General features: G+C 35.7%; 3 protein-coding genes across 5 annotated transcripts; 1 reads left to right on the forward strand and 2 right to left on the reverse strand.

The window, feature by feature from the left end:
* Positions 1-966: 966 nt before the first annotated feature.
* On the reverse strand, positions 967-11,310 carry pnkp (polynucleotide kinase 3'-phosphatase). The gene is made up of 17 exons (XM_051128567.1): positions 11,168-11,310; positions 11,015-11,061; positions 10,649-10,912; positions 8,275-8,535; positions 8,098-8,177; positions 7,960-8,017; positions 7,733-7,840; positions 5,581-5,652; positions 5,382-5,430; positions 4,961-5,031; positions 3,887-3,979; positions 3,258-3,354; positions 3,106-3,167; positions 2,873-2,982; positions 2,701-2,788; positions 1,520-1,587; positions 967-1,418 (listed from the first exon to the last, which is right to left on the reverse strand). Exons 1-17 carry the CDS (start codon positions 11,292-11,294, stop codon positions 1,298-1,300), a joined length of 1,776 nt encoding a protein of 591 aa, XP_050984524.1. The 5' UTR covers positions 11,295-11,310; the 3' UTR covers positions 967-1,297.
* Positions 11,192-19,240, forward strand: zgc:162193 (TRPM8 channel-associated factor homolog). Of its 3 annotated transcripts, none has more exons than XM_051128562.1 (8): positions 11,192-11,335; positions 13,439-14,185; positions 14,271-15,262; positions 15,349-15,443; positions 15,561-15,774; positions 15,867-16,106; positions 16,244-16,581; positions 18,578-19,240. In XM_051128562.1, the coding sequence occupies exons 2-8, from the start codon at positions 13,569-13,571 to the stop codon at positions 18,818-18,820; spliced, it is 2,739 nt and encodes a 912-aa protein (XP_050984519.1). In that variant the 5' UTR covers positions 11,192-11,335; positions 13,439-13,568; the 3' UTR covers positions 18,821-19,240. The 3 variants fall into 3 exon arrangements, with proteins under 3 accessions (XP_050984519.1, XP_050984520.1, XP_050984521.1); XM_051128563.1 differs by lacking the exon at positions 11,192-11,335 and adding an exon at positions 11,739-13,164; XM_051128564.1 differs by lacking the exon at positions 11,192-11,335 and having other exon boundaries at positions 13,424-14,185.
* si:dkey-243k1.3 (endonuclease domain-containing 1 protein-like) lies at positions 18,921-22,244 on the reverse strand. Its single transcript, XM_051128568.1, has 3 exons — positions 21,905-22,244; positions 21,453-21,609; positions 18,921-19,724 (listed from the first exon to the last, which is right to left on the reverse strand). The coding sequence occupies exons 1-3, from the start codon at positions 22,199-22,201 to the stop codon at positions 19,333-19,335; spliced, it is 846 nt and encodes a 281-aa protein (XP_050984525.1). The 5' UTR covers positions 22,202-22,244; the 3' UTR covers positions 18,921-19,332.
* Positions 22,245-22,396: the final 152 nt, after the last annotated feature.

Below are 22,396 nucleotides of genomic sequence, written 5' to 3' on the forward strand. Positions count from 1 at the left end.
GTACTGCAAAATGCAAAATTATTGCCAAGATACAGCCTCACAATAACTTTATACTGAAATTTTTATCACAACATCTTATCACAACCAAACTAACATTTGAACTGTTATGTTTATATGAAATAATCAAATTGTAATTTAAAATAACTCTGTATTCAGTGTCACATGATCCTTCAGAAATCATACTAACATGCTGATTTTCTGCATTTTGTATTATCAACATTGAAAACATTTGTTCTGCTTAATATTATTGTGGTAACAATAATACATTTTCAGGAATCTCAAAAGAATTTCAAAAGTTCAGAAAGTTCTAAAGAACCAAATTCATCTGAATCCTTTGTAACACTAGAAATGTCTTTAGTCTCTATCTCTGTTTTGGATTTAATGCATCCTTGCTAAATTAAAAAGTAATTTTGTTAAAAAAAAAAAAAAACTCATACTGAATCTAAACTATATATTCCACATACTGAGGAAAAATGGAAGAATTTCACTAAAGACCTAAAGATATGAAGGTCAACATCAAAGCATTAAATGCAACTTTTAACAATATATGAGAAAAAAAAAAGTCAAACATTAGTGAAACTGGTACACTGCACCTGCTGGTTTTGTGTTTTTTGTATTTCATTTGTAATATATTAACTGATTTGGGTTTGTTTTAAGCTTTTGTCAGTTTATGAACTGCACTATTACGCCACATTCCACTGCTGCTAACTCATGCCTGATGAAGTTGAGCCATAATTGCTCAATAAAAGTTTGCAACAGGGAAAAACTGATAAGGACTTGTCAATTGCCACACTTCATAACGTTCTCATGCAAACAGTTTGTGTCTCAATCACCAAATAAATAAAAAAAAAAAATAATAAAGTATGTATTAAGCTGGAACTCCAGAAATAAAGCACTATAAATTTCACCTATAAAGTCTTATTTTACAGACAAGAAAACCAAAAAACTTGAATCACACCCAAACGCTGAAAAATGATAATTGTATTTAATCAATATGACACAAACTGACACAAGCAATTGTTTCCTCAGTTTATAAAACACTTTTAACCAAACACTCTTCATAGCAGCAGGTCAATTTTGGCAGCTATGAATAAGTTTCCCAAACACCACATTTAAAAAGTAACAAATTAAAGACGGGCGTAAAAGTAAGCGGGAGAGACAATATAACACAATATTAAAATTAGTGTTGTACTGTCAATTGTTCTAAAATTCTTCTGATTTCCACTTGCAAGGCAAAAAGACTAAAATTGTTAGTCAGTGGGCCTTTTTTTCCTTATTTTTCATTTGAACTTCACGCTTAGCCCTCAGAGAACTGCCTGAAGAGAAACTCTGATCTTTTGTCACTGAAACTCGGCACAAAATGAATCTGCAGGATTTCAGAGAAGCCCTCAGACAAACTGGGCGCCACAAACTTTTTCCTATAGAGAACAAGAAAGAAAGTCAGAAACCAAAGGGCTTGTATAGGTTATAACCAATAAAGATGATGATTTATGGTTTATGGTGATGGTGGTTTACTCACTTATAGCTGTTAAACACCATGTCATTGACAGGAACATGCTTGGTAGCAGAAGGAACCATCTCACGAAACTAAAACCATAAAAATAGATCAGACTATTCAGTAACTGTACACAGATATTACATAAATCTTGCTTTACACTTTTATCATGGTAAAATTACAGTTGAGGTCAAAAATGTACATACATTATTTTACCAAAATAAGAGGGCTAATACAAAATGCTTGTTATTTTTTATTCAGTAGTACTCTGAATAAGATATTTCACAAAAAAGATGTTTACATATAGTCCATGAGAGAAAATAAAAGTTGAATTTATAAAAATGACCCTGTTAAAAAAAAGTTTACACACATTTGATTCTTAATATTGTGATGTTACCTGAATGATCCACAGCGTTTTTTTGTTAATGATAGTTGTTCATGGGTCCCTTGTTTGTCCTGAACAGTTAAACCGCTCACTGTTCTTCAGAAAATCATTTAGGTCTCACAAATTCTTTGGTTTTTTAGCATTTTTGTGTATTTGAAACCTTTCCAACATGACTGTATGATTTTGAGATCCATCTTTTCACACTGAGGGACTCGTATACAACTATTACAGAAGGTTCAAACGCTCATTGATGCTTCAAAAGGAAACACAATGCATTTAGAGCTGGGGGTGAAAACTTTTTGAATTTGAAAAACGGGGTAAATTTAACTTATTTTGTCTTCTGGTAAACATGTATGTATCGTCTGTAGCTTCTGAAGGGCAGTACTAAATTAAAAAAAAATATGATTTTTAGGAAAAATAAGAAAAATGTACATCTCCATTCTGTTCAAAAGTTTACACCCCTGGCTCTTAATGCATCGTTTTTCCTTGAGCATTTGAACCTTCTGTAATAGTTGCATATGAGTCCCTCAGTGTGAAAAGATGGATCTCAAACTCATACAGTCTCTGTTGGAAAGGACTCAAAAACACAAAAATGCTGAAAAACCAAAGAAATTGTGAAACCTGAAGTGTTTTTCTGAGGTACAGCAGGCAGTTTAACTGTTCAGGACAAACAATCCATTTTGCACAATCCCTCTTATTTTAGTGAAATAATTAACATTTTGCAGATTCTGCAAGGTGCATGTAAACTTTTGACCTCAGCTGTATAATTTTACATTTATATACATACATATTGCATACTGTAAAATAAAGACTCAAATACCCTGTTGTTGTGTTTTGCTTGTTCCAGACTCGCTGTGAAGTTAAAACACCTGCAGGGAACTCCAGCGCTTTGACTGACATCTAAATATCTGTGAAGCAAATCATTGATGGTGCCATTTTAGTTGATACGACAAAGATAAATAAGCATCTGTTTTGGAAATTGAGGTAGGCACCTTTTTCTAGACTCTGGGTCAGGGTTAGTGTTGTCCACTGCGACGCTTCGGCCTTCCTTTAGAGCGCGTTCACAGGCTGAAACACAATGCTGCCAGGACCCAAGTATGTCCTGGAGTTCATGTGCACATCACAGCAAGTCATTATAGATGTTTTCCTACAAACCTACTAAACCAGCTCAATCGTGCTCTTACAGATCTTGTGTCTGGGTTCTCTTTTGTGGTAGTCAACTCACCCTGTTCACATAGACATAGCCCTTTGGAATGATGTGTGTCTGGAAGAATGTTGATTTGCCCGCTGCAAAATAAAAAAAAAAAAAGGTTTTGTAAGAAAAACATGTCACCTGGAAAGAATTAAGAAAAAACTAACACTGAAAAAAAGGCTCACATCCAGGAAATCCCACCGCTACAATGACTTCCTGCTTGGTGGAGGTGAGGGAGGCGTCAGGAGGATCGTAAAGACGTCCTTTAGAATCTAATTTCCTCTGGCGAATGAGATAAAAACACAAATTATTACAGATATTTAATGCACAACTGTTCAAAAGTCTGAGGTCGCTAATTTTTTTTAATGCTTTTGTAAGAACTCTCTCAAAAGTCTGCATTTATTTGATTTAAAAAAAAAAATATATTTGTGAAATATTACTGCAGTTTAAAATTTAATTATTTAATATATTTTAAAATGTAATTTACATGTATTTCTGTAATGACAAAACTGAATTTTCAGCATCATTACTCCCGTTTTCAGTGTACATGATACTTCAGAAATTTTTTTAATATGCTGATTTGCTGCTCAAGGAACATTTCTTATAAATAAATCTATATTTTTGTGAAGACCATGACTTTTTTTTAGGATTATAAATGTTTTTACTTTCACTTTTGATCAATGCATCCTTGCTTAATATAAGTACTGACTTTTTTTTTTTTTTTTTTTTTTTTTTAAATCTCAAACTTTTAAAAGGTAGTGCAAAGGTATAAAACATGTTGAGGAAAAAAATCCAAAAAAGACCAAATGTTTACAGGGTCAAATTCTGGCAAGCTGAACTGAGCAGGTTTCCAGCCCAAGAAGTATTCCTCTGGTGTGTGAAACTGTAGACCAAGGTTGCGGGCAAACTGGAGAGAGGGAGAAGCAAAATGAAGAGATGTATGTTGTCAATATGCCTTAAAATGTCCTTTTTTGCTATAGCACAATGGAGCAAGAAAAGGACTACTGTGCCCCCTTGTGGTCAAAACAGAGTATAGATACTGCACTTTACTCACACAAATACAAATGAACATAAAAATCAGTAACTTGTACTAACAATCAGTTAGACCAATTTGGAGTAAACATCACATTTACGTCACCTGCAGCTGCACGCACAATGTGGTGGCAGAAAAACACTGGTAACAAGTGGAAAGAAACAGGTAAAACTAATTGAGTAAGAGAAAAAAAGTATTGTTGTGCCTTTGGATGTCAGTATCGGAATGCAAATTATTTTTATAGAATACTCTTTGTAGCTAAACGCAGATGTTTAAACAGACAGACTATGGATGAAACCTACTATGATTTCTCTACTTTTAAAGCATAAATTTGATTTACACAATTTGTTTATATATTATTCACATATTATGCAGTTCATAAGGGACATATTATATTAGCCTTTTAATATTAATATTTAAAACTATACCATTTTACATATTTACCAATTTTCTCTCACATTTCTTACTTTTCCTTACAAATTACAAAGTTTATATCTCCTAGTTCAGGCTTTATAACTAGATTTTACTCCACAGTAGTTTGTCAATTCTGAGGGGACAAAAAACCTGGAAGTATGAGATATAACCTCATGATTCTGAGGTGAAAAGAGAGAACGATGATTTTTTTTTTCTTATCAGAATTGTGAGATATAATCTAGGAATTGCGAGATAAGAATTTGGAAATATGAACTTAACTTTTTTTTTTTTTTTTTTTTTTTGGATTCTTTAATTCCATGGTGTCAATAGACTGCGACTTGAAAACTGTCATTTTTTGCCACCAGATAAGCTCTGCCCGCAAAAGCTTTAAATTGGTCACTGATTTGGTCTATAATGTGTAATGCAGTTCATTTTTATTACCAGTCTGTCACTGCAGGAGAAGTCTTTCTTCTTTTTTCCTGGTGCCCAGTTAGCGGGACGTCCTGCTGCATCTGTACACGAGAGAAAGCATGACTGAGAAGAATATAACATGGCACGTAATTGAGTCATTTTGCACTAAATTAAAAAATTTAAAATTGTTGTAAATTAAAAATAATGAAATGATTAAAACAAGGTTTTTGACCAAATATTCTTTTAATATTAATATAAAAAGAGTAAAAATATATATTTTAAGATCAACTTTTAATCTCAACAGATCATGAAAATGCATGTTCCTCTTTAAAAACTAAAAATGAAACGTTCCCCAAAATACTTTACTTTAGTACCAATAAATTTACATCAAATCTTAAATGTTAATCTCAATAACAACCACTGAGACTTGAAAGAACTTGACTGAGCTCACCTCCTACATAAAAGCTCTGTGACACGTCTATAGGCACTCCTCCATTCGCCTGCAAAAACACAAAAATGCCTTCATATATGTACACAGGTTACTCTAACCAAACCTGCTGCTTGGTGCACATAATGTAAAAACAAGTCATACAACTCAATGAAATCCTTTCAAAAGACCATTCATACAAATAACCACAATAGTGATTCACCTTCTCACACAGATGTTCCCACATCCCAATAACAGGCTTCCTGTAAATACCAGGGGCTGTGGAAGCAAATACCTGAAAAAAGACATGTATCCACATACATAAATATGTAAGTTTGAGAAATTTTTTTGTTTATTTTTGGAAAGAAATAATTCTTTTTTTCAGCAAGAATATATTAAATTAATAAAAGAAGTAAATACATTTCTGAGGATACAAAAAAAAATAATAAATAAAATAAAAAAAATACAAATGCAAAGCCATTTTCAACATTTATAATCAGTTTTTTGAGCAGCATATTAGAATGATTTTTTAAATTATCATGTGTGGGAAAGTAAATACCGTGTTACTTTTTTAAAAAAAATGCTCAAATATGTCAAATAACTTGGATGTCCCCAATATTAAATATGTTAAATGAACGAAATGGACATGAAATAGAATAAATTACTATTATAAAACACTGTACACTAATCTACTATAATGTATTTTAATGTTGCTGTGGGACAGTGTGAGAGACACCTATCAAATTAAAAAAAATATATTATAAATATTACCAACCTTCTACAAACACCTTGGCAATAGAATCACCACTGGCTAGTAATTTTTTGTTGTTGTTGTTTATTCAACAGGACTGAATATTTTTAGTGTATCTATAGTTTTTTATATCTGAAAGCAAATATAGCATCAGTCAGTCAAGCATTATAACATATTATAATAATAATTTAGCATTAAACTTTAGTAATTAGAACTTTAGTAATTAGAAAAACCATGTATGAATGCATATTTTTCATGTTGGTTGAACTTAGGACTGTGGTGGTGCTTAAAGAAGAAGTCCACTTCCAGAACAACAGTTTACAAATAATGTACTCTCCCCCTTGTCATCCAAGATGTTCAAGTCTTTCTTTCTTCAGTCGTAAAGAAATTATGTTTTTTTGTTAAGGGTGTTTGATCTTCTTTGCATGTTCACATAGAGACTGGGTTGGAATTTCTGCAGCGATGTAGGATGATTTTGAAATGATTTTTGAAGTTGTGGGAAAAAACACGATGGGAGTTTTTCGACATACCCTAACTGTCTTGAGGCAGAATACACAGAATTCAATAAGAGCAAGTCAAGATGAGCGTTTGAGATTAAAAAGCATTTAAATTGTACTTTTTTAATGAAAATTACCAATCATTTCGCTAGGTAAGACCCGTCTTTCATCGACTGGGATTGTTAACAACCGCATTTGGGATCGTTTGAAGCCGCATTTAAACTGCATTTTGGAAGTTCAAAATCAGGGCACCATATCAGTCCATTATAAGGAGAAAAATGCAGAAATGTTTTCCTCAAAAAACATAATTTCTTTACGACTGAAGAAAGAAAGACATGAACATCTTAAATGATAAGGGGGTGAGTACATTATGTATGAACCTTTGTTTTGGAAGCGGACTTCTCCTTTAAGACATTGTTTGTCATTTAGTGTTTCTATAAAAAAAGGGAAAAAACTAAAAATAGTACTGATAAGATAACAAAACTACTACGAATTCTACTACCAATAACAATATAAAACAAACTAAGGATTAATGAGCTGTTTTTTCGCTCTTACTGATTTGCTGAAATCAAAACAGGGACGATAATAGGTGAGCGCCAGCCAATGAGATACCGGCAGTTATTAAAAGCTGAAGAATTCCAAAAGGAACTACGTTATTTTGAAAGGAAAATACAACAAAGAATAATGTTTACACATAGTGCGTCAATTCTGCACGGTATATAAGACTCTCTCACTCTGTATCTTTCCTTGCGAGTGTGTGAGACTATGGTTCATCAAATACAGGTACGCTGCGCATCAATTCAGATAAACTGAAAACTAAATAAGTTAGTAGTGCTGCATTTCATTGTCAATAACGGTAATGATGCTGTAACGGGGGAAACAGTAATTCGTATTATTGCTCGTTACTGAAAAAAATAATGCCGTTAGTAACGCCGTTATTCCCATCACTGATCATGTGACACTGAAGACTGGAGTAATAATGGCTTGCTGAAAATTCTGCTTTGCATCACAGAAATAAGTTAAGTTTTGAAAATATATTCAAATAGAAAACAGCTATTTTACATTATTATAAATGCAGCCTTGGTGAGCATGAGACTTCCATCAACAACGTTTTAAAAATCATTAACCTGAATGGGCAGCTGCAGCGTCTGTAGAATATCCTCAACTTTTGACTTGAACACCTCTGGTCTGAGTTTGCCTCTTGAAATACCCATCTGATTAGTAAAAAACACCACCTAAAAAGAGACAAATGCGATGAAGACGCTTGTGCTACTAAAGCAAAAACAACTAGATGTTTATTAATGCTGCAATTCCAGTTGAGCATAAAACAAAGCAATAGTGAATTAAGAAGCACCTTGTATCCTTTCTTCAACAGACTGGCCAGTCTAGGCTGAATCTCTGGGAAGAGAATCCTAAATAAGAAAAAAAAAAGAAACTAAAACATGAGACGCAACAAACAGCTGCAGCATATAGGAAGTTCAACCAGACTCACCTCCAGTCATCTGGACTTGTGGGAAATACTTTCCCAGACTTTGTAGTGATAATGCAGCCATCAATGTCAAACCCTGCGATCTGAATCAGACATTAAAACATAAATCACAGAAGTTTAATGGTTGTCCTGATTAAACATTAAAAATATGCAGTTCCTGTAAGAAAGTTTGTGTCTTACTTTGGAGCTATCTGGAACCCCTGCCGCAGTAAACAGCAGAAGGCTGCTGATTTGTTGCCAGTGACTCTGAGAGCAAGTGGAAGATGGAGTAGTGGTTTTGACTGATGGTGAATCCAGCTTGTTACTACTCTCTTGCTGTGCAAATGCTTGTAACTGCTTAAGCTTTTCCTCAGCTGAGATCTCTTCATCTTCATCATCACCACCACGTCCTCGTTTTGTGCGAGGGGCATCCTCCTCTGGGCTGTGAGGTCGCTTTGTCGCCTAAGAGTCAAGCAGTGTTATTTCAATATATTTTTACGTACTTTTACAGTAATTATTAACATTTTGAATTGAACTGTTATATTTTCAGATTTCATTTAATTTAAGTATTAGTAGTTTTGTTTTTTGTCATTTTTGTTCATTTTTTTTAATACAGATTTTTATTTAGCTTTGACTTGTATTTAAGTTTTAATTTTAGTCATTTTAATACTTCAACTTAAAGTTCGATTTTTTTTAGTTAGTTGCCAAGGCAATATTTCTAATGTAAAAGTTCTTTATGTAAATGTTTTCATCAAATATTTATTTTATTATATTTCAATTAACAAAAAATAACAGTACAAAAAAAGATTTATTAAAAAAAATAGGTCTACATTTTTCCCACTATTAATACGTTTACAATTCATACATTTACTGTTGAAGTCTAAAGTTTACATAAACCTTGCAGAATTTGCAAAATGTTATTTTACCAAAATAAGACGGATTAAAATGCATGTTATTTTTTATTTAGTACTGACCTGAATAAAATATTTCATATAAAAGATAAAATAGTTGAATTTATAAAAATGACCCTGTTCAAAAGTTTGCATACACTTAATAATTCTTAATAATGTGCGGTTACCTGAATGATCCACAGCTGTTTTTTGGGGGGTTTTTTTGTTTTTATTTAGTAATAGTTGTTCATGAGTCACTTGAACAGTTAAACTGCCTGCTGTTTTTCAGAAAAATCCTTCAGGTCCCAAAAATTATTTGGTTTTTCAGCATTTCTGTGTATTTGAACCCTTTCCAACAATGACTGTATGATTTTGAGATCTTTTCATACTCATACGCATCTATTACAGAAGGTTCAAACACTCTTCAGAAGGAAATGCGATGCATTAAGAACCGGGGAGTGAAAACTTTTTGAATTTGAAAATCAGGGTAAATTTAACTTATTTTGTCTTCTGGGAAACATGCAAGTATCTTCTGTAGCTTTTAAAGGGCAGTACTAAAATAAAAAAAATATGATATTTGGGCAAAAAAGAAAAATGTGCACATCTTCATTCTGTTTAAAAGTTTACACCCTGGCTGTTAATGAATCATGTTTTTTTTCTGGAGCATCAGTGAGCGTTTGAACTATCTGTAATAGTTGCAAATGAGTCTCTCAGTTGTCCTCAGTGTGAAAAGGATCTCAAAATCACAGTCATTGTTGAAAAAGGTTCAAATACACAAAAATGCTGAAAAACCAAAGAATTTGTGGGACCTGAAGGATTTTTCTGAGGAAGAGTGGGTAGTTTAATTGATCAGGACAAACAAGGGACTCATGAACAACTATCACAAAAAAAAATAAATAAATAAATAACACAGCTGCAGATCATTTAGGTAACAATACTGTATTAAGAATAAAGTATATGTAAATTTACAAACAGGGTCATTTTTAATTTTTAATTCAATTCAACTATTATTTTCTCTTGTGGACTATATATGTAAAACTCTTTTATGTTAGGTCAGTGCTTAATAAAAAAATAACATGCATTTTGTATGACCCCTCTTATTTTGGTAAAATAATTAACATTTTGCAGATTCTGCAAGATGTATATAAACTTTTTTTTATATATATATATAAACTTTATGTAGGGACCATGTCAACTGCAATACAGTTCATTCGTAGAGCTCTTTTCTAACAAGCTAATGATTGAATTAGATGTGTTAAACAAGAGACACATGCAAAATATGCAGAGCGGGGGGTCGCGAAGACCAGGAATAAGAACCGCTGATTTACATAAACCATAGCTTCAAAACACATATAAAAACTGCTGTGTTCTTGGAGCCAAAAATGTTTTTGGAAGGGTGACCTTATGTAAGCAGTCTTGGAAAATAATCAATCAAATCTAAATCAAATTAATGGCTTAAAATGCATACCACTTTTTGATTCTGAATAAAAGAATGTACAAAAGAACAGAATTTACCTAAAATAGAATTTGGTCCTTTTATAAAATCTCTTTACGGTTGCTTCTATTAAACCGCATGCATTATTGCAGAATAAAAGTATTAATTATTAACCCCAAACTTCTGAACAGTAGTGTGAAACTTTTTTCAATATTTTCCCAAACAGTATCACTAGTCTTGATGTTGATACCTTTTTAGGGGATTTAGAAAAATAATCCTGGATGCTCCTTTTGGGGCCTGACCCATCATTTGAGCTTTTCTCTCTGTTTCTGCTTTCATGCGCAGCTTCTCCTTTCTTCTGAGGAGAGGAAAACTTATCATCTGAATTTCCAACAAACTCCACAGTGAATGGGTGGGACTGATTAACCAAGTACAATGTGCAACCAGCTGTCAGACATCCGGACTCGCCACGTCCCAAACACTGACCGTCAAGGGATGAAGGGTTGGGCCCGAGCTGTGGAAACACAGAATGGTTTGTTCTCACTTGTTTTTTTTAATGCTCTAATAAAATGGACTTTCTGAATAAAACGTACTAACATTACTGTTTTGTTTTTACCTGCGTAACCAGAACTTCCTGTTTGGCATAATTGGCAACAAGCTTGACTGGCAAGAAAAGACGCACTTCCGTTATTTTTTATGAACAGAAACAAGGGTGACACGTACAGCCTTTGAATTACTAGAATGGGTGTGATGTGATCTAAAAACCCACCTTGATGTCTTGAGCACTTCTTGTCTGTAATTCTTGTTTCAGGGCCTCGACCTAACATTAAAGCTCGACCATCTGCCAGCTCCACCCGAGCTCCATTCACACTTACTAGTGTGCACTGCATCTTCATTCACAGATGGGAACAGCTGGACTCCAGGAAAAGAAGTTACAGTAAGAAACAGTACAAATAAGATTCATATAGCCAGACTAAATGGAAAAAAAAACTATTATTCCGTACTCTTGCTATTATCTATTGAGCAAGTTATGCGTATTTAAGCAGATAACCGAACTGTAACTCATTAGCTACATACGTTAACGTCGTTTTCATACGTCCTTAAATGCGTCTTGTGTAAAGACAATGAACACAGTCGGACTTTGAAAACGGAGGGCTCTTAATACAGACTCAAAGTAACTTCACAACCTACGCAGTCTGCGTGTATCTTCAAGTCCTTCAAAGTTATATTTCAACCGTACCACCATAAATTTATTAAAAACACAATGCTAAATCTAAATAGCGCTTACCAGTCGTTCAAAATTTTACGTTAACTTCTTGCCGTTCAGTTGTTTTACATGCTTTTCTGGTCCGACACGTAAATATTTCCGATGTGGAACACCAACATTCATTGTTAGGTTCCCATGTCATTGGGAGTCACCATCGTCATTCGTTACTATGGTAAGTGTAGTTTCTGCCATAGCAGAGTTACAGAGTTAAATTTACTACTATAGATAGATAGATAGATAGATAGATGTTGAAAAAGGCTTTTAAATTTTTGTTTGTGTAGTACCTCACAATTATTACAAAGTGTACAGACAAAATAATTGTGTGTCTATTTAGTTTGTGTTTATATCTGTTAGATGACAAATTTTATTTGTACATAAGTATTATCATGGGAAAGGACATCCTGCTAATAATTATAGCTTGGTAAACATCGTTTATTTACACTGCATAATGCAGTACAAATAGTTTAAATTGCCAAATGTTTTTGCCTGAAAGCTATGGAGCCACACACTTGACAAACAGAAGAAAAATAGATATTGTGGTCATTAATTAAGTTTTCATTCCCATGACTTCATATACATGTTTTATTCATTCATTATCTTGTTTTAGTTAAATCATGGCCATGTTGTATTAATTCGCTCCTCTGACTAAACATTTTCATTGTTTAGTGTTAAAGAGTCTTTGACCATCACACAATATGCAGTTTTCTGTGCATATTCTGTGCATTTTCTGCAGTTTTCAACTAGCGTTGACACTTCTAGACTGTAAATCAGGGCAAAAATTGTGTGTTGTGTTTCAGCCTTTACCTAAAATGAGAACACAATTAGTCATGGCAACAAATTCTTAATTTGCAGCTACAAACTATGTGAATAACTATTACTGGATATTCACACATAGTTAAGCATGCTTCCCTCATATAGACTCAGGGGCGTCATGCCCATTCAAATCCATTTTTGAGTAGATTTTGAATGCAAAAAAATAGAAGAAGAATATTTTATGTTTGAGACAATCACATTGGCGTGATTAAAACATTCAGTTCAGCACCTCACCAGCTGCTTATAACCAATCACACACGTTTCTGTTGAGCTTATGAATGCAATGGTCAATCAGGCATTCAGATGAGTTGAAATGCCGCTGATTTGTTCATATTTTAGAATTGAGATATTTCCTGATACAGTTAACACGTTTGGGAATATTTTGAATAAAAAGGAAAACAATAAATAAAACTTAAGCCTATATCATTTATTCAGCACTATCGTGGCTGCTGTGTGTCACATGACAAGCACATGACACCCCTGAATAGACTGTACTACAAAAACTGAATAACTTAAAACAATGCCAAATCCTGTAGAGGGAGTGGTCAGTGGTGGTTTCTGGATGAACAAACAAAATAAAAAGGCGTGCTCGTTGGGTGTGCACTATATGGGTGAGCCTTAGTCAGATCTTCAAACACATTCTCACAGTAATAGCTAAGCGAGAAAGTCATCTGAACTCTTTGGAGGTGAGTGTGTGCATAAAGAATGCTATTATTCAGAATTAAAACAGAAATTATGAGATATCAAGTTATAAGAGATAAGAAGTTGTAATATTTACATATGTAGCCACAATAGGGAAAGGATCTAAAGTTAAAATTGTGATTTGAATCATTTCAGATTTTTGTATACTATGTTAAGTGATGTAATTCATGAAAAACTAGTTTACACGTACAAAATGAGAGTTGTGTATGTTTCTAAATTTATGCAACTTTTTCCTCTCTTTTTTCTGTCTTTGTGTAGGACTGAAAAGTAATCGGTATCATTTTACTTCACAAGCTCTGGTTGAACACTGAGTGCTCATACCCTGTAAAACAGACATACGTTGAAAGTGATTGTTTTGAATTGACTTGATAAACAGAACTAATCCACCATGGCACGTGAACAAGACTACTACACTATCATGTATGGGCTGCAGGAGCTTGATTTCCAAGGAAAAGCAGTGCCCAGTGATCTTGTACTAATAGGTGAAAAAGCCTTTCCACTTGCCATGAATCCAAGAGGTCAGGTGTTGATGGCCGCATCTCATTATGGTCAGGGTCGTGTGGTGGTGTTGGGGCATGAGAAATACCTAACAAGCTTTCCCGGCCTCATAGAGAATGCCCTGATGTGGCTCATGCCATGTACCGGTGATGCTGGCATTGTAGGGATTCAGAAGAGTTTACGCTCAGTAGCTGAAAACTTGAACTACTGCCCTATCAAGACAGAGCTAGGAGACTTTCGGAGTGGATTCGCAATTTATATCACAGATGCTTACAGCGTTGAGAATTGTGCAAAGGATCTGATTGCATTCGTCAAAGCTGGGGGTGGCTTGATCATGGCTGGCCAGGCCTGGAGTTGGGCTGAAGCCCACCCAGAAGAAAACACTATAAAGAACTTCCCAGGAAACAAGGTGTGCAGTGTTGCAGGAATTTACTTCTCGGAACACCAAGGAGAACTTGGCATTTTTCCTGTCCCAAGACAAATCCCTTCTAGTTGGCTTGGTGTATCGTAAGTTCAGCAGGCGTTGTTACTTTTTACCCATTCTTTAAGAAAGCATACATTTCACCAGCTGTTTTCAATTGTTCCTTTTCAGTATAGGCAAGGACTTTAAGGATGACCTACAGTTCCTGCTAGAAGGTGTGTCCGAGTTTGACGTCCAAGGTGGGGCTATAGCATCTGAGGTGATGGTGCATGGACCATTAGCATTTCCCATTGCAGTTACTCCAGCTGGAAAAACATTCATTGCTGGTGCCTATTATGGGCAAGGTCGAGTAATTCTGTTATCGCATGAAGGCTACATGGGCCGGGACTCTCTGTCCACTTTCCTGATCAATGCTATCAAGTGGCTAGACGAGGATCGCAAGGGTGTTATTGGGATCCTACCCAGCTTAAAAGGAGCCCACACGGTGCTGAGCAAATCTGGTTTAAATTGCCAGTTGACTGGTTTCAAAGAAGATCTAAGCGTGTACGTTTGCACTTCATACAGTGATGCCCAATGTGCAGAGATCCAAGACTTTGTTGCTGAAGGCGGAGGTCTTATGATTGGGGGTCATGCTTGGTATTGGGCACAGACTCACTGTGGCTGCAATGTGATGACCGATTATCCAGGAAATCACATTCTTAATAAGATGGGATTGTGTCTCCTGGGCAACACCTTGGGTGGAGGGTTATATAAAGCCCCAGAAATTGAGCAAAGTTGTAAAGAGGGGTACCACTTTCGTAACATGCTGCATCGGTTTGCTGAACATGTAAACCTGGGGCAAGAACTGACTAATCATGAACAAAGCTGCTTGAAGCAGCTGGGCAACGACTGTGCCAGTTACCTTCGCATGCGATGTCACGACAGCGCCGCCTATACTTCAATGGTAGCGCTTCTTAGTGACATAGTGAAGGAGGTGGGTGTTCCACAAGTGTGTAGTAACTGCCCTGTTGAAAGTGCCAAAGACCACCTGATGCTCCACGTTGGGACTGAGGTATACAAAGTGTCACCTGATCCTGATGCCCTTCTTCCATACATCATCAAGGACAGACCTAACTTGCCCACTGTGTCTAATGCAAGAGTTCGGATCAGTGCCAACACTGAAGGTACGAAAGCTTTCCTGTCAAAGTAGGGGGTTTAAGTTTCAAAATATTTGAGCACTTTAAAATAAGAATGCAATTATTTGTGTCAGGCTGGGAAGAATGGATAAGCACAGGCTTATATCTTTCTCCTGGTATGAAGACGTACATAGCAGTGCCTCCAGAGATTGTTGGGAAAAAATGGCAGGTGATGAATAAAATCTATACATTACATGTAAAGGAATATTTGCTGCATGCATGCTGCATGGTTGATGCAAACGTATTGCTTAATGTTATTAACATGAGGAGGTAAATCTTTGTGCAGGTGCAACTTGGTTGCCAAACAGATAACATTGGTGGAGCAAACGTTCTGAAACGGGCTCCTGTGGTCCATGAGCGATTCCCTTTGGACGCAGAGATGGTTCAAGTCTGCAATCTATGGGGAGGGCTTATGTATGTAATAGCACCTCCCCAAAGCAAAGTGGATGGGGTGGAAATTGTCGTGCAGGTTGCCATACAGGCTCCATACTTTAAGTCTGGTAAGAATTCTGAATGAGCATCACAGTGAGGTTTCTATTCAGGACATTTAACATTGTAAGACGTTTCAATGCTAACTTTTTTCATCCCTTAGGAGAGACTACTGTAGCTGACTGGGTGGACAGGATCCGTCAGGCACCCGCCCCCTGGGCAGAGCTTGAGTTTGAGAACATCATTATGACATTAGAATCAGAATATATAAGGAATCTGGACCGCCCTGATGAGGTGGCTAAACTTTGGGATGCCATGATGAGAAGCATAGCTGACCTGGCAGCAAAGTCTGCCAAGTTTCCCCGCAAGGAGCGGTTTGTTGCAGATGTTCAGATCTCTCACGGTTGGTGGTACTATTAAATACTCTCAGTATCTTTGTTAGGATAAAGAACCATCACTATTACAACAGAATCGTGCCATTTATATTAATTGCACTCACACTGTCCTGATGATAACACTGTTCCTCCTTTCCCCCTGCAGGTTTTATGCATGCTGGATATCCCATCATGATGCATGCCACCTCTGCCCCAGCACTAGTAAATGTACAGCAAGCCTATACAAGTGGTCTTTGGGGAGCCATTCACGAGCTGGGTCATAACCAGCAGCGTGGAGTTTGGGAGTTCCCTCCGCACACCACTGAGTGCACTTGCAACCTGTGGTCAGTGTATGTGCATGAGGAAGTGCTGGGTTTGAACAGGTCTAATGCTCATCCAGCCATGACTCTAGAAAACCGCCAGGCTCGTACCAAATCATATTGCGATAGCGGTAAGGATTTAAAAAACTGGAGCATGTGGACGGCACTCGAGACTTACATGCAGGTGCGAACAGATTGCATTAATAATTTTTTAAGTGTTTAAAGGGAACCTTGGGTATTAAGACTTGTATGGCTTAATATAACATAAATTATGTATCTTACTGAAATATGTAGTAGAAAACCCATGTTTTGGACTATGGGGGTGCCATTATTTTGATGACATCAAATGGTTGCATTCAGTAAGCTACTGGCACTACCTGTTGCTATTTCACTGCAAAACAACTCAGCATACACAACTCGGAAAATAAAATACTGATATGATGGCACATTGTGCAGCTTTTGGCTGTAATTTCCAGTCGAAGAAGAGACAAAAGAAGTGATCTCAGTCTTCACTGCTTTCCTAGCGATAAGAAACGAGATTAGAATGCCTTTGAGGTTTTTAGTAGACCACAGCTACTGAAAGAGCTTACAGAGACAAGAAATGATAGAGGCCATCCTAGCACAATGTAAACATGCCGATGCTTGTCATGATGCCGCAAGTTTCTCAGCATGGATTTTGCTTAATGTCAAGGAGCGTTTAGACACTATTTGCACTAAGTGCAAATAGCAGTATTTTTTCAGTGCAAATATCAATAGATTCTATTTTCTTAGTAATAGATAATGTTTACACTAAATGCAAATCGTGATGGATGCTATTTACTCAAAGTGAAAATAGCAGTATTTTTTAGCAATATGCTATTTACACTAAGTGCAAGTAGCTGTAGATTCTCTTTACACACTGTTAAAATAGCAGGATTTTCTGCTATTTATACTACTTATTCCAAATAGTGGCAATTATATGCACCTCAGTACTGTAGTACTTTATAAAACAGTATGCAATAATAACGTATTGAGTGTACATTATAATTTTCATTCAAATTAAATATTAAATAGATGGCACTTTACTGGGACAATAAAACCCTTCCTACACTGACCTTAACCCTACCCAATACTTTTTTTTTTTATTATTTTAATTGAAAATAAATGTCTTTCGGATATATGAGATTTGAAAAGGGAGAAAAAAAAAGATTATGACATATCTTCTTTAGTAGTGTTGACTAGCCCAATAACACATTGGTGGGTGGAGTTAGTGTAAACAGCCTCTGCCAACAAGGCGGGCTATTTGGACTTAGTGTAAACAGGCACTCGGTTAAAGAAATTAACTACTTAAATCATGTTTTTTGTTTTCTTTCTGAAATTAATCACGATTAATCGTGATTAATTTCACCAAACATTAAAGTATTCAAGTATACTTTTATATTGCAATAATTTCACATTCAATCTTAAAATTAATGTATAAAGAACATAAAGACAGTATATTTTTAATATTTATTAAATATTTTTTTATGACTGATGGCCAGTATCACTGATACGAAAACTACTGATGTGTAGGAAATTGTTATTTTTTTCCCTAACATTTAACCATTGACTATAGGCCAACCCTAGCCCCGCCCCCGCGTTGAATATTTTTAACACAGTTAAACTGAAAAAATTAATCACTTGTGTTAACGCACTATTTTGACAGTAGTAGGATTTTTTTTAAAACAACGTAAATTATTCAAGGGTTTTCTGCTACATATTTCAATAAGAGACATAAAAGTCTTAATACCCGGGGTTCCCTTTAAAGAACTGGTTGATGATGTACATTTTTTGTTATATCCCGAGATAGCACATGTACATCTGCAAGATGTCTGTTAAAGATCACTTTGTCTGGAAAGCATCTGCTGTGTACGAACATCTGGCAGACGTCTGTAAAATGTCAGTTTTACATACATTCTAAATCATAAACATCTTAAAGACATCTAATAGACGTCTATTTGACATCTGATTGTCCTATAGACGTATTGCAGATGAGCAAACAATCTAAAAAATACTTTACATCTTGCAGATGTAAATGCAGACGTCAAATAGACGTCTCCGAGATGTACCTGTGCTATCAGGGTCATCACCTTCAGTATTGTGATTTTTTTAAAAGTCTGTTTAAAGTAATAATGCATTATTTCTGATTTTTTTCCCCCCAGCTTCAGGAAAAATTTGGCTGGGATGCTTTCAAGAAAGTTTTTACTCTCTACCATAACATGAGTGGAGTGCCAAATGACAATGCAGGCAAGATGAATGTATACGCTGAGACCTTCTCCAAGGTAGTCAACCTGAATCTGACCCCCTTCTTCAAAGCTTGGGGTTGGCCCATCCAGCCCAGCACACAAGAGAAAATCGCTCATCTCCCTGAGTGGAGTGACCATCCTATGGTCCAGCATGCATAAAAATATCTCAAATAGCTTTTAAAATGTACAATGTACAATGCCAATTTTAGTGTAGCTAATGGGTAGGATTAGATATAGAGATATATGCTTACCTGGAATGTCATGGAAATTAACATTTTTTATTTTATTTAATAAGCACATAGATGGGTATATCATATCAGTGTAAAGCATAGAATGTGGCTTTTTTTATTTTTAAATATATAGAGAAGTTGCTCTTAACTAAAGGTGGCTATAGGCTGGGCTAAGGTTAAATAAAACCAGATGTAGCGTGCATTTTACATGCGCAGCAGCATATCCTTTTCATAAACTGCATGAATTATGTACTGCAATTAAAAGTCAGTTCAACAGTATGGAATGGTATTGGTATTGGTGTATCTCCCTTGCTTATCCAAGAGAATAAATCATATATATTATTTAAAATAATGGTGCGTAATGTTGTGATTTAAAAGCAGAGAATTAAGTCCTATTGTTAATGCTCAACAGATTTAATATATTCAAGTGAATGAGTTAGCCTAAACTGTGCATTGACCGCTAAACAGCTCATTCACGGGTGCATCAGAGTATTGCTGAAGGAAGTCAACCATCTCATCTAAGGTGCGTTCCACTACAACATTCTGCTCCGTGTTGAGAGCAGTTGCAGCACCACTTAGGATGGGACGACCATTTTGATCGACGCAGCAGTAAGCGTTCCAGACGTACTCTGGGATGTTGACTCTTTTGACATTGTTCTTGACGATCCAGTTGTTAGAAGAAGGGATGGCACCAACCAGCACAAAAGCCTGATGACATCTTTCTTCAAACAGGTTGGTCAGTTTAGACTCATGGTTTGCCCAAGCGTTCTGGTTCGTTGTTGGGTTTTGGGGCACCACATTGGTGAGGGTAAAGGTGGCATTACGACTTGGAACTAAATGGAAGCAGTTATGATAAAAGAGAGAGAAAAGAAAGAAATTAAGTTCAGAGATGATTTAAGGTTATGTTCCTTTAAGAAAACTCATTTGTAATGTATGTTATATCTATATTTTAAAAAATGCTGGGTTATTTTATTAACGCAAATGCTGGGTTCAGCTCATTTGGGTCATTTTATTGGGTTATTTTAAATATTTTTACCCAGGTAATGGGTTATTTTTTTTAACCCAAATGCTGGCTTCAACTTGTTTTAATCATTTTACTGGGTTATTTTTTTTACCCATGTGCTGGGTAGTTTTTCTGTAACTAAGTTGCTGGATCATTTTTAATGTTATTTTATTTCTACCCAGCTGCTGGGTTGAGCCTGTATCTCACAAAACAACCCAGCTGCCGAAGTCAGTCAGAGTGCAGGTTTTTTGAGTCCTCTACAGGACAGAGAGCGGTTCTCAACGCTGCCGATTTGCACTTCTTCAGCGAAGTAAAGGTTGGTATACATTTTATTTAATTTATAAAGTCTTTACTGTGCTGTAAATTGTATTATTTTACGCAACATAAGGATTATTTTACGCAACATAAGGATAAGATGTCAATCAACTGCATCAGCTGTTTCGCAGGATGAAAACGCTTTTTGCCTTGCATAAAATAAATGGATTTTATTAGTTATTGTACTGAGTTTAATCTTAAATTATGTTCTCTAATGTTAGTACTGTTTGTTTACGGGCAGTTTTTGGAGTCAGTCATGGCATCTTTCAGCTACGAGTTAAATGCAAGTCCGCGGTCTGAAGTTCGCAGTTTTCCCGGCGAACAGCAGCCCTTCAAGGGCTCAGATTTCGGTGACACACCAGCATGAGAATTAGCGCTATTTCGGTAAAAAGCAATTACAGACAACGGTTGAATACACTAAAATTAAAAATCTACTTTTAAATGTTACGTTTTATGTCTAAATGCTCGTTAAACAAGTTTAAATGTATGTAATATTGTAAACTATGCTGTATTCACAGATGTGGATTATTCAATAAATTCATTTTGTCTTGTATTTTGTCCATGTGTTCTTGCTTATTAATAAATCTTCATCTTTTGATTATTGCTGTTGCCTCTAGTAATTCAATGTGTGTTTGTATAAGTTCCAGTCCATTTTAAACCAGCAATAAAATAATATTTAAACAATAACTGACTTAAATCAAATAACCCAGCATCCCTGATAGCACACATACATCATGGAGACGTCTATTTCACGTCTGCATTTACATCTGGAAGTCATAGTTTTTACGTAGTTTGCTCATCTGCAATACTTCTATAGGATGTTCCCTATCAGATGTCAAATAGACGATTATTAGATGTCTTTAAGATGTTTATAATTTAGAATATGTAAAACTGACATCTTACAGACGTCTGCCAGATGTTTTTTCACAGCAGATGCTTTCCAGATCAAGTGATTTTTAACAGACATCTTGCAGACGTACGTGTGCTATGTTTGGTAAAAACATTTAACCCAACCAGCTGGGTCAAAATAACCCAGCATGTGTTCTTTTCAGTATTTACCCAGCGCTGGGTTGCCAAATAACCCAAGTTGGGTTGTTTTTTAACCCAGCATTTTTTAGAGTGTAAGTGTTCACAATACTAACTTAGCAATAAAAGTAATAATGATATCTGAAACTATAACCTCAGTCCCTGAAAAGGTCAACAGGAGTGAATGCACAGTGAAATACTTCATTAGTGGTTATACCTGGATGATGTCCGTTGGGGTTTAGGTGTCCACGGTCAAATCCTGAGTTTGTGAAGTCTTCATTCAGAGCCTGTCTTTCTCCCAGATAGATGTCTGGGTTCTCCTGCGCCATCTTATACCCATCTTGCATTTCACTGGTCCATGAGGGATCCACCAGCTAGCAAAACATCATAGTTTTGAAGGCTTAATCCAAAGATGTCAACATTACAATGACATACAAATCTAGAAACTATTATTAAGCACATGCAGCTTCATTTTAACAATACTGAAACCAGGCATTTTTTTTTTTTTTTTTTACTGCATTAATATTGTATTATATTTTCTTTTGTTTTATAACTATATTTTAAAATCAGAAAATTTTGTGACAAATTATTAAAGTGAAACCAGCAATTAAACAGCCAAAAAAGTACTATAATTTCTGAAGGCACTATAGATGAATAGCTATAACTCACCTGTGGCTCTATGAACCAGCGTGACTCTCTGCCTCCACCATTGCTTGTCTCAAAGATGTAAGCAGAATAGACAGCGATGCGGTAGTATGTGTTGTATAGTGTGGCGAAGTGATACATGTTTACGTAGCGCTGACATAAACGGACCACATCTGGCTGGGAAGCTCCCAAATCTGGAACATACTCCTTGTAGAAGAACTTAATGCAGTCAGGTAAATCCCCGAAATTAGCAACCACATGTCCATCTGCAGGGCCCAGGAACACCCCAAAGAGGACACACACAATGAAAGCAACCTCCATATTGCAACAGGCTAAATGCAACTGAGTAGAGATGTCCCATAACGCAGCTCCTTTATAAATCCTCAGTGTTTTCTCCCCATGATATCAGTAGAGATTACATGCCAAATCCAAATTTAGCAACATTCTGAAGTAGTTGATAACATTAAATTAAATTACATTGCACATTAACTCACATGTAGTTAAGCAATGTTTTAT

Source organism: Labeo rohita, chromosome 15 (assembly GCF_022985175.1).
Source record: "Labeo rohita strain BAU-BD-2019 chromosome 15, IGBB_LRoh.1.0, whole genome shotgun sequence".
Lineage (NCBI taxonomy): Eukaryota > Metazoa > Chordata > Actinopteri > Cypriniformes > Cyprinidae > Labeo > Labeo rohita.

Excerpts from the sequence above, each read along its gene's own strand:
- pnkp (XM_051128567.1), bottom strand. The coding sequence starts at position 11,294 with ATGAAGATGCAGTGCACACTAGTAAGTGTGAATGGAGCTCGGGTGGAG. Across the intron at positions 2,983-3,105 it reads GCTATGTCTATGTGAACAGG|GACATACTTGGGTCCTGGCA; the intron begins GTGAGTTGACTA and ends CATGAACTCCAG. Across the intron at positions 2,789-2,872 it reads GACCCAGAGTCTAGAAAAAG|ATATTTAGATGTCAGTCAAA; the intron begins GTGCCTACCTCA and ends TTTGCTTCACAG.
- zgc:162193 (XM_051128562.1), top strand. The coding sequence starts at position 13,569 with ATGGCACGTGAACAAGACTACTACACTATCATGTATGGGCTGCAGGAG. Across the intron at positions 14,186-14,270 it reads TCTAGTTGGCTTGGTGTATC|TATAGGCAAGGACTTTAAGG; the intron begins GTAAGTTCAGCA and ends GTTCCTTTTCAG. Across the intron at positions 16,107-16,243 it reads AGATGTTCAGATCTCTCACG|GTTTTATGCATGCTGGATAT; the intron begins GTTGGTGGTACT and ends TTCCCCCTGCAG.
- si:dkey-243k1.3 (XM_051128568.1), bottom strand. The coding sequence starts at position 22,201 with ATGGAGGTTGCTTTCATTGTGTGTGTCCTCTTTGGGGTGTTCCTGGGC. Across the intron at positions 21,610-21,904 it reads GCTGGTTCATAGAGCCACAG|CTGGTGGATCCCTCATGGAC; the intron begins GTGAGTTATAGC and ends ATGTTTTGCTAG. Across the intron at positions 19,725-21,452 it reads CCCCAACGGACATCATCCAG|TTCCAAGTCGTAATGCCACC; the intron begins GTATAACCACTA and ends GCTTCCATTTAG.